Here is a 12,082-nt window from a genome sequence, read left to right as displayed (position 1 = left end):
TTTACCCCCAAAAAGAATCTAAATCTTCAAAATACTGGCTGCTGGGATGTGGGAGCTGGGCACTCATGGGAACGGGGTAATGAGCTCAAACATGAGGGGGATCTCACTGCCATGTCTCCACAGTCCTTAAGTTAAAAATCATCACCTATAAAGTATTTTACATCTATTTTTCACTTCTATCTGTATAAATCAACTGCTCCAAATTATTATTAAACAAAGTTGCTTAAACTGTGACTTCTTTTTGGCAGGTTGTGAAGACTTCATTAGTTTTGTGTTTGAATTTGGAAAAAGCTTATGTTCTATGCACCTGACAGAAGATGAGATAGCTTTGTTTTCTGCATTCGTTTTAATGTCAGCAGGTAAGAGTTAATGGTTTGCTCTAGGTTTACTTGGCAGATGTCATTTTTATTTTCAAGTCTTTTTAATGATAATGTTAAGACTATCATGCAGTGTGATAAAATCTTTTTCAGTTTGTCCTTCTTGCCCAAAATTTTTATTTTAGTAAGCACATTAGAACAATGAATTAGGAACAAATTAGGAATAAAGTTGGAAATCCTACTCAGTAAGCCCTTGTTTTCCAAATTTTCATTCTGTCGAGGATTCTGTTCCTTTGCAAAAGCTTAAATACACATGCGAGAGACTAGTGGATCAGTCTAGGGGAGCCAGGTAGAAGGTAGCTGCTGAATTTATATAGTCAGCTTACAGTGTGTGTGAGCTTGCAGCTTATAGCAGAATTATCTCAAGCATATGGCAATGTTTCTAGTGTCACCTCAGGTCTGTTAAGTGGAGTTGCCATTTTGGTGTGGTCCAAGGGTACTGAGGTAGCTTAGGTATCTGTCCCCATCATGGAAGTGGGTACGCTGAGAGTTATGGTGCCAGCCATACAAATCACTCCAAGAGTCAGCCTGTGTCTATTAAAATAACTTAAGAATCAAGTAGATACACATAGTAGTACTTCAGGTTCTGGGCAGGCTGACTAGGTCAGGTGAAACAAGATATGGGTGCAGAAAGCCAGTTTGTGCCTGGCGTAACACCCGAGGAAATAACTGCTCTGTTTTTAGCCTGCAGTACAGTGGACTCTGGAGTGGTGGTAGAAGAGCCTGTTAAGAGGAGCAGGTTTAGTGAGACTAACATAAATACACTCTCATGCTGTTTGCCAGATGAAAAGTATGTTAGCCCTGTGTCTTAGTGTGTAAGCCACAGCATCCCACAGTTCTGCCACACAGAGGGTGCAGCATGTTGTAGTACTTTTCTGCTGAGAAGTTTAGGAGCTGCTTTTTTTTTAATATCTGAATATTTTCTTCTGATATTTCTGTATGTCACTGTAGATCTTAGAAAGAAGATCCACTCCAGCCACTTGTTCATTATGTGATCTATTCATTTCCCGCAAAAAGTTGCTAGCTTTATTTTGTAAACACTTTGCATTTTATAAACCTTGTTTGCAGATAATTAATCTTACTCAGATATTCTGCAGTCTTCTAATGAAAAGCTTTATAAAAATAATTTTAAATGCACATAATAAATACAGAAACACCTATTCATTTTGAAACTCACTTTCTGTATGAGAGTATATAGTAAGTGAAAGGAAGGCTGCAAACAGGAAAGATGAATCTGTAGCAGACTCAGTACTTCCTGGTGCACTGTGATTGATGTGTTCAGTACCAGAGGTGTTAACTCCATTTGTATTTAGATCGCTCATGGCTTCAGGAGAAAGTAAAAATTGAGAAACTCCAACAGAAGATCCAGCTAGCACTTCAGCATGTCCTACAGAAGAACCACCGAGAAGATGGAATTCTAACAAAGGTAAGAATCATACTGTGCCATGTCACATGACCGTGAAAGTAAGCTTTCATATGATTGGGATCCTAATTATGATATAAAAGCTTTTACATACTTAATTTGTTATTTATAAACCCAGAATTCTTTGTTCAAAATCAAGATGCTTCATTGAAACTATTTACTAAAAACTAGAAGAGGTGAAATGATGAAGAACTAGGGAACAAGGTTGATAACGGTCTGAAAAGGTTTTACTGTTGAACTTCATGAAAGGTGATGAAGGTTTTCACCTCATTTCTCCCTCACAATCACTTCTGCTACACAGAATAGTATTTCAGTTCTATGACGTGCATGCCTTAATCCTCGTAAAGCCTCTGCCTGCATGACAATTCATTGTTGTAACATGCAATACCCAAACTAACCTTGATTTTCAGTTTTCCAAGATAAGCTCCCCCCACAGCCTTTTTCTCAGCAGTTCTTCCTAGGGAAAAGAGATGGGTACTACATACTATGGTACTAATCTAAAGTAGCCTCATGTAATGTGAATGACTTTGTTGGATAAAAGTTTCTTCCATGCGCTCTGATACAAGTAATTTCCTCAGGAAGTTCAGAGAGTACTCTGGTGATATTTTCAAAGTACAGATTTTTCTGGTCTATTCTTTTTCACCTTATTTGGCATAAATTAAGAAGCCTGAGTTGTTGCATTGCCAATTCCCTCCATAATATTTGCAGTGATTTTAAAAGTAGTCACAACTGCCTTATTCCAAGAGAATGACAAAGTGGCATGAATGAAGATCAAGCCGTGAAATACTCTGGTATCAATTCAGTGTTTGGTGCGCAAGTGCAGAAACCAAAGGATACATTTTCCTCAGAACTTGAAGCAAAGATTATTTCACAAATAGCATTTATCCATTACCTAAATAGCTTTTTAGTGGCTTCCTCTTTTTCTTTTTTTTTTAATTATTCTAACACAAGAGACATCCAGGTCCACACATTTGAAATGTCATTGTTAAGGTAAACAGTTGAAGTGAACTCGGAAGTGTTTGGGAGAGCTTTAATGCTAAGAGCAAGACTGGGAGGCCTGGTTCCATATGTGACCGACCATATGACTTCTCTTCATTTCTTTACAGTTAATATGCAAAGTGTCTACTTTAAGAGCACTGTGTGGACGACATACAGAAAAGCTTATGGCATTTAAAGCAATATACCCAGACATTGTACGACTTCATTTTCCTCCACTTTACAAGGAGTTGTTCACTTCAGAATTTGAGACAGCGATGCAAATTGATGGGTAAACGTATCACCTAAGCACTTCTAGAATGTCTGAAGTACAAACATTAAAACAAAAGAAAGGAGAAAGAAAAAAAAAGAAAAAAAAAGAAAGAAAACCAAGACACTTTATATGGCCCTGCACAGACCTAGGGAGCCAACACACTGCACATCTCTTGGTGGTCGGGGTCAGGCGAAGGATGGGAAACAATGAAACAAAGTTGAACTTGTTTTTCTCATGCATATGATTTCCATTATGCCTACAAATATGGACCCTTTTTCTGTCTCAACTTCTCAATCATTGACCTCTGTTTACACAGACTGAGGGTACTAATGTCAGAAGGTTGATTTCTCTCGTAGTTCACTGCCCAGACTTTTGACAGAACAATCAATTTGTTGATCAGAACAGAGAGTCCACCTAGTAATCAGCGACTGGTGTGCGTTGCAGAGATTTCAGCATCAGTTTGCACAACTTGCTCATTGTTTCATGAAGGACGATTTTTTTCACCTACCACTGTTTGCCAGTAGACAGAACGGCATGAAAAGGGTCCATAGCAATAGCAACAATAGCATTATAATATATTACAGGGTAAATGGGCATGAAGACTATATATAGCAAAAGAGATATTGTTTATATATTGTTTTAATTAATATAAAATGTAGTTACTGGTATAGCTTTTCTTGTTGAATTGATAAGGCACTTTCATTTTGCACCTTTTTCTTTAAATTAAATGCTAGCGTGTTCATTGTTGTGTTGCATGTGCACCAGAAATTCAAGTTTAACTGAAAAAGGTTTGGCAGGTACTGGTACATTGGGAGGTATTTATGCTGCTGTTTTCCATGTTACAAGAGAGGCTGGTCATATCCTGAAATGGTCACAGGTATTTTTTTTTTTTAAGAGTCAAAACCAATGACAATTATCTAAATTAAAATTGGCTTTTCTGCTGTTAAATTCAAAGGTACTTTTATTTTCACATCTTTCAAACCTGGATGTTTAAAATTACATGCCTAAATTCAAACTTAGGTGTTCAAGTCCAAAGCCTCATTTTCAAAGGTGCTGGGTTTTCATGGTCAAAGGTAAACTAAGCAATTACAGATCATTTACAAATGAGACAGACAGTATCCTTGAAAACTAGGCCGTTCAGTGAAGCCTGTTTCTTCCCACCATAAATCCAGGTTTGAAGCTATTTGCTCAAGTCTGTATCTACAGTAAAAGTACATGTGTAAGACATGGATGAGGAAAAGTACTTTTTATATGTCGTAGCACATAGTTCTGTACTCCTTACTGTAAACAATGCTTTCAAACTCCAAACTCTAGCCTATCAAAACCCCTAGGAGGTTTGTTGTTGACTTCAGGGAGAGACACTGACCCGTGTTCTTCCAGTATCCAGCAATTCCGTTTCAGGTAGCTGAACAGAGAAGTCCCCTGCTCTCCTTGTTTAAAAAGATGCACTTTATCAGATGAGGATAGACTAACAATGTTAAAGGCACACTGCTGCCAGAAAGCATTGCTTTGTACTCTGTATAACGCCTGGAAAGGGGTAACATCATAAATCTGCATTCTGTAACTCTGAAATTGTGATTCCCATTTTGCTTAACCACCCAATAAGCTGGATCTTGCAGTCTTTATTACTATGAATTACGATTCCCTTTAGGAAGAATACTGTCTCTGAGCAAATCTGGCCAGTAAACCTAGCTCTGAAGGAAGCAGATTCACTGGAAAAGACATCACAGAGTCAACTGGCTGTTTGAGCCAGAGGTGCATAGTTAGTTTGGATGGGATGCAGATGTCTAACTGAATGCCCTCTGGTTCTACACAACTGAAGTTTCTGATGAAGTACATTAAAAAAAAAATCCAGGAACTTTAAAAAAATAAAAAGGAATGAGACAGAATGTGCTCCACTGCTTTGATTTCCAAGATAAACAATCTTTTCCATATATTAGAGTTGTTGAGAAGCAGCAGGAGTGAATAGAAGCACAGTGACACCTAACTCTTTTTAAAAGGAGACTCAGGTCAGTGGGTCATTATAAGCAAAAGAGGGATTTATTCTGTAATTTGAACATCTTTCCTTCAGAGTCAAATTGAGACATTTAGCTATGACACCTATTAAAAATTTTCTAGTCTGCCACATCAGGGAAGCTTACAGCTATCACCCATCTCTGTGGTTTCTACAGAGCTGGGGATGAGCACCCTTTGTTTCCCCTTCACAACAGTATGCCCCTGGAGAGTGGGAGGGGAATACGTGCACCTTTGTGAGCGTGGGGATGGAGGTATGAGAGGTTTTTTGGAGAATGTCCATAGAGCCATCCTTTCACTGCTCCCAAAGAGGCAGCTCACAGGCCAGCACAGGCTCTCTCCAGTCCCACTGAAACACTTTCCTTAGAATCATTGTTTACTTTATTGGAGTAACTGGCACAATGTGGTACTTTCACTCTAAAGTGTGTTCCTATTTTTAAAGCAACCCTTTATAACTAACAAATGTTTTCTGAATATGACCAGCCTTAGGTGCTAGTCCTGTAAAGATCAACTAAACTTAATTTCAGTCTCAACTAATGAGGTAAGACCTGTACTTGTTTAAAGAGCGAGATACAACTCTGACTTCTGACAATAAGTAGATTACTAGGCAAAATCTTTTGGGATTAATTTGCAGTCGTGTCCTTTTCTTACCTTTTCCTGGTGAATATTAGTACTTTACCAGGCATCTAGGTGCCAATGGTTTCATTGGGTATCCAGTTCAGCATCTTTACACCCAGAAGCCATTGACAATGTGGATTTTTGGAGCATTTACTAATAATATACATAACTGTAAAAAAAGTTCCAGCCAGGGCCTTAGCTGAAAGCCCTCTGCATCTGAAAACAGCTTGTGCCATGATCTTCCAGGCCAGGAAGCGCTGTCATTTTTGTCCGTGAGAGTTCCTACGCACTGACACCTTGTTAAATCAGGCTGTGCACGTACATACCCCAAGTAACTCTGCTTTCCTGATTGCAGTCAACAATTGCTTACTTGGCAACAGAATAGTATTTTTGCCGTGCTCTTCATAGAGAGGGGGAAAAAGGGATACAGCACAGCAGATGTACTGCTGAGACCTCTGGGTTTTATGAAAGGGGATGTAGAATAATGTTGGAGTGGCTGTCAGAGCGACGGCCATGTCAGAAGCCAGGCAGCAGAGGGAAGGCACTCTGCAGAGTCCCTGGGACCATGGCCTGCTGTCAGACCATCAGCCAAACACACAGGGAAAAGCCGTATTTGGGGCCAGGGGATATTGACGTGACTATTGTCATCATCTGCACAGTTCGCTACAAACAAAAACACGAGGATAGCCGAAGATAAAGGAATAATATATTGATTTTGAATGCTCTGATCCTTAAAGTCTGCAAAGAGATTTTCCTTGGGTGTTGTATCTATCCAGATGGTTTTTGGCTTTCTAGGAAAGAGAAACTGCACAACACCATCATTTGAACTGCCCCTATATACATCAACATCTCCAGCATTGCTTGATGTTTTAAAAACTACAGGATTAGGTGAAAAGGGAGGCTGGTTTTAAGTTTGGTTGTTCTTTATTAAAGCTTATCTATCTTAGTATGGATACCAAGATATCTCTGTGTGTGTATGTGCACCCGTGTGTGTGAGAGAGAGTACATTTGTGTGCGCACAGGAATATATGTGTGGGTACGTGTGAGTGGCTGCTTCTAGGCTGTTAAGTGTCAGTGGAATAAAGAAAATGTATTCAAAATACTTAAGTCAAAAATAGAAGGTGGAAAAAAGATTTATTCTATACAAAGCCTTGTCTGGACCACTTTAGAGAGACTTCTATTTTTTTAACCCTTCTATAAATGTTTGATGGCACTTGAAATATTCCTGCAATAAAATGTGATTTGTGTAAACATTAAAAAAAAAAAGATTTTGTAATGTGAAACAATGAAAGAAAGTAATGTAATTTTTCTAAAAAACAAAAAAACACAAACGAATGAACTTTGTATTATTTTCTTGATGGAATTTGTCTATTTGTCTTTGGAAAACTTTTTATTTCATTGAATGTGCCATAGTAGAGGTGTGTTTTTCTTTTTCTTTCTTTTTTTTTTTTTGAGGTTTTTTTACATTTTAGATTAAAGGAATAGCTGTGTTCCGACATTCCAAAATGCAAGATGACATAGCAGTCGTAATTAAAAGGTTTGATTAGTAAGCTTCAATCATTGTTGCTTTTTTTGCACATGTTCTTCATTCCTCTACAGTGCAATATGTACATAGAGCACTTGCGGGTGTAACCTTGATCCCTCAGGGAAAAAATACATATTTGTACAGGATTTTTCTTTTTTTTGCCTTTTTTTTTTCTTTTTTTGCCTTTTTTTTTTTTGCTAAGGAATGTCGATTGAATCACTTGTCTGTTGTTGAGGGGCAGCCAGATAATAATCCTAAACCACTGTCACAAAACATTGTTTAAATTTTGTGCCCTTTTATTATTTAAAAAAAAACAACAATAAAAGTTATTTTCTGACAGTTCTTTGTGCTGATTGGTGAAAAAAGGGTAAATAGATAAGCACCTTATGATTGACTTAACTGTGAATGACAATCCATCTCGTTACCAACAACAGATGCCCTATAATTTTGGAGCTGGGGTTAAGAGTCAGAAACTAATGTGCTCAGGGATCTTCTAAAACTCCTCAACAGGGTGGCCAGTACTACTGGTGCAACAAATTACTTTTTAAAAAATATGCTAGTATTTCTTTCCTCCCCCCCCCCCCCGCCCCAGGCACAAGAGAACTGGATATTTTTTGTAACTAAATGCTCTGGCTGTGCCTCTTTCTCTTACTCAGTTGTGCAGTATAGCAGCTCTTTGGTTTCTATTTTGTTGAAAACAAAAGTACTCCAAACAGTGCAGAGGTTTTTGCAATTGTGTTTTAGAAAATAAATTAATTGCTGACCCATTAAATCAATGATTTAAATTAATTTCAATACCCTCTGGACGTTTTATAATGATAGGACTATTTTTCCAGCTGAATTGCAGTGTGCTGCAATAGGAAGCAAAGTTTCAGTATTCTATTTTTTGTCAAAGAAAACAAATCAGTTTATGATAGTACAGTAAGAATGAAAAGGTGACAATCAGGTTCTGGCCATGAAGTCACATAGGAGGGAACATAGAGCTGCAGGAATGCAAGAACAACAATTCAGTTGTTGTCTGTAATTGCTGCATATGCTCTGTGGTAAAGCAAAAAACCTAACTGGAAATAAACGGTGAGGCCCATGACATTTTCCCATCTCATACATCAAATACAGCAATTCCAAGTGATTGCAATGGCACCAGAAAACAGCAATGTCCAGGAGGACTGCCAAATTGTAGGATTCTGGAAGCCTGTCTCAATAAGCCTTGTTTTATGGCTCCACCTACTTTTGAAAATGCACCTAGGATAGTAAATAAGCAACTGTTGACAAAACGAGTTTTCAAGCCTTTGGTTAGATTGGGAAGAGTGAATTTCCTCATCAAACATGTCTGTCTTCTTGCAAAAAGCATCAGTTGCCCCGTATCGTAGGTTGAGGGTTTTTCACTGGGTCTGTGGCTTCCAGATGTTCACTTTAGGTTCCTTAATAAACAGGGAAACCTTTCCTAGGGTTTTACAAGCTAGCAGTTGAGTTGAGCTTGGAGTGCCCTTCCAAGGGCAGCTGCTTAGCGACTATGACCTCCTGGTCCCTCTGTGTTCTGGCATCTTCAGCAGAAGAAAATTCCTATTGCTGATCATGACAGAACCTATTCTTTACACACTTGCTCATCAATTAAACATACTGTTAGTATTTACAATCTATGAGATGTTTTAACTATGTAGTGGGGTGACACAGACATGACAGTATCTTCTTCTGGATGGGCATAGACATTCCCCAGTCTACACTTGATGAACAAAACTGGTTGCACAGTATAAGCTGTGCAAAAAAAATGTGTATATTTTCTCTACACATTCCTAAACTCCCCATTCTAGATAAATTTGTTAATATACATACCAGAAACAGCATTTGTTATCCAAAAATAATTATCAGTTTTCTCTTAAGTATTCCGTGTATGAAATTCTACCTATACTCACTGATTCAGACTGCACAGAAGAAACATCTTTATTTTCCTTAGCTGGAGAAATGTAACTATTAGAACTATTTTTTTTTCATTATTGATACTGATATTTATTACTTTAGAAGTTTCATCATTAATATATTTGAATATTAGCCTCCTATTTTTTTTATGCTTTGATAGTCCTGTCAGTAAATCAGTTGGTGGAAATGAGGGCAAATGCATACAGATACCAAATACAACAACAACAAAGTTTTAATGAGTATTTATTTAACAATCATTGCAGTATGTGCTTTTAATCCTAGTACTGTGATAATAGCTCGCTAAATAATGCTAAGTCACTGGACTTGAGGGGAAAAATACATAACGTAGGATAATATACAGCCATTCTTTGGAACTTTATTCAGGTACTAAATAGAATTTTAACATCAGAATAAAAGCTGTATTCTACCTTCTTCATATGTAGTGTTGCTGTTTCTCTCTTTTTTCCTTTTTTTGCCTTTATCATTGGTAGAATATAGCAATAACTTTATAGCAATAAGTAGGCTATCCAAATAAGAAAAAACGTGATAAAGGCTTCAGGTCAATACTCATAGGTTCGTTTCTTCTGCCACAATCCTCACTTGTATGTCTTCCCTCATAATCTCATTACTTCTTCAACCTGAACTTGACAAGTTGTTCAACTCAATGTGTGGCATCGCACCTTTTTGTTAACATCTGCATGTTTTTGGTGTTCACCTGTCCTTTGTGTACTCGTTCTCCTACAATCAGTGTTTCTCAAGCTTTCTGAAAGCACAATCCCTCTGGGCTGTCATTCTTCACAGGGCTCTCTGGGTTGGAATAAACTTATTTTTTCCAGGGCAGGGAGTGCAAACCAGCATAATTACTGCAGGAACTGAGCTGTGCTGGTACTTACTAACTCCGTGGTTACTGCAAATGCTTGGTACCAGCAAAGTTTGCCTGACACAGCCTTGTGTTAAGAATCTAAACGCTTGGGCAACTTTCAAATGGTTGTGACTTTTGGTTTGAGAAACACTACCCTAAATTACCCCACAAAGTCTTAATGTAGATGCACAAACTTTACAGGAACTTGCAGTCTGTAATGCCATCTATATCTAATGCAGAGAATTCATAAGCAATACAGTGAAGTTTATTTCACAAAAAGGCATACGTACTGTACACCTTTCTTAATCCAAAATGTTCCTCATTTCTACATTGATTTAGAAACAAGTTACAGAACAGTGGTGAATATTTGAACTATTAGGACATTAACTGGCTGCTTCTTTCTATGTAACTGTATTGTCTGCCTGCTCCTTTTCTGGAGATGTGTTTTTGTATTGGATGTTTGGGCCAATGGGAGGCTTCAAGCTACAATGTATTTTCCCAGATTAAATATATTTAACATACGACAAACCCCAGACAAGGCTTTTTAAAATGTATAAAGAACTGCAGTGTTAGGTGGTTTATTTGCAAACTGTTTTCAATGTTGTCCATTTTTATGGCACCTTTAACAATATTCTTGTTTCCAAAGTACAAAAAAAAAAAAAAGGTTAAAAATACTCTAGCCATAACTGAATGTCAAGCAATAAAAACAAATGACTTTTTGTGCATAGATTTAAAAGAAATACAAGTTTTAGACATCTGCATGTAAATGCAATTTCTTGTTTACTGCTTTCTTAAACTTGAGCAACTGATTCCTTATTTTACTACTAATTTAAGGACTTGTAATGGCCTGTAAACATTTTATCTTGCTCTATTCTTTCAACTCTAACTTCGTCTCTGCTTTGGAGTCATAATATTTAATGTTGTTCTGCTCACCTCTATACAGTTAACTTTTTGCTTTCATTCTGTATAGATAAAGTTATACTATAAACAGCCTACACAGTGCAAATATTTATCTGTTTATCAAATACCACATTATGCTGTATAATATCTGTTTTACTATATAATCTATTTTAGACATAGCTGTTTAGAACTAGAGTGTGCTATTTTTGTGTTTTTCTGATGTGTGGTGCTAGATAAGTTACTTTTGTGAACAAAAAGCAAACAAACCCCTTTTATTCCTAGACAATACCACCTTTGGGTCTTGTTAATTTCACTGAGTATAACTATATATAAATATATATATATATTTGTGTATATATATATACACACACCAACATATGCCCAACAAGTACCTGTATCAGAGTACAAGATTTGGGACATGGTTTTCTCTTTAAATGCATAGTGTCATTATATAAATTATTCTATAGTATATTTAATAAGGAGAAAATTACTTCACCGGTACAGATACTTGATATCAAGTGTAGAATTCTTTTCTACATTATTAACATGATTAATTACTAATGTTATTAAAAATATTCTGTCCAGCTTGTTATCCTTTTGGTTACTAAAACAGTCTGCCTATATTGTATCAGAAAAAAAACCATCTGATCTGCCAGTATAAAGCAATTACAATGTGCTGTCTGTCTGAAAGGGAGGTAGTTATTTGGCTTGTTGGGAGAGTTCTATCCTGTCGTTGCATCTGATATTTATAGATGTTATTCTGCTGGGTGCCTTCCTCCCTCTTCACTTTAAATAGGATCTGTGCACACTCAGACTGCGGATGTTACTAGGCTATGCCTACACACTTCACTCTAGTTACTGTAAATAGGAATTGTCTGTATATCTTCCATGATAGATGGATGGCTAAATTCCATCATAGGGTATGCTTTGTAAATCATGCACACATACCCAAGGACAGCAGTTAGCAACTCAAATTAATTAAGAAGTGGAATTTGCAACGTTTTGTCAGGTCTGGGGGTTTTGTTTTTATTTTTCATGTATACCTTAATTTACGTAGTCATGTACCCTTAAAAGTAGTCCTATCCCCTGTTCCTTTCATTCTAGATACTGTCTCCATGTTAATTCTTAAAAACTGATGGATATCAAATATCTAACTAAGGAGGTAATTAACCTTTTAAATATTTATTAGAATTTTTCT

The 12,082-nt window shown here is 37.0% G+C and overlaps 1 protein-coding gene across 3 annotated transcripts in view; it reads left to right on the top strand.

The window, feature by feature from the left end:
• RORA (RAR related orphan receptor A) overlaps nt 1-6,884 on the top strand; it is a 334,831-nt gene extending 327,947 nt beyond the window's left edge. For all 3 annotated transcript variants that reach the window (XM_062000132.1, XM_062000131.1, XM_062000134.1), the window contains 3 exons: nt 249-359; nt 1,691-1,803; nt 2,907-6,884. In XM_062000132.1, coding sequence (XP_061856116.1) covers nt 249-359; nt 1,691-1,803; nt 2,907-3,071 — 389 coding nt within the window. In that variant the 3' untranslated portion in view covers nt 3,072-6,884. The remainder of the gene's footprint in view (nt 1-248; nt 360-1,690; nt 1,804-2,906) is intronic.
• The last annotated feature ends 5,198 nt before the right edge of the window (nt 6,885-12,082 follow it).

Source organism: Colius striatus, chromosome 7 (assembly GCF_028858725.1).
Source record: "Colius striatus isolate bColStr4 chromosome 7, bColStr4.1.hap1, whole genome shotgun sequence".
In the NCBI taxonomy this organism is placed as follows: domain Eukaryota; kingdom Metazoa; phylum Chordata; class Aves; order Coliiformes; family Coliidae; genus Colius; species Colius striatus.
The sequence above is the reverse complement of the archived record's forward strand: the minus strand, read 5'-3'. Positions and strand labels throughout refer to the sequence as shown.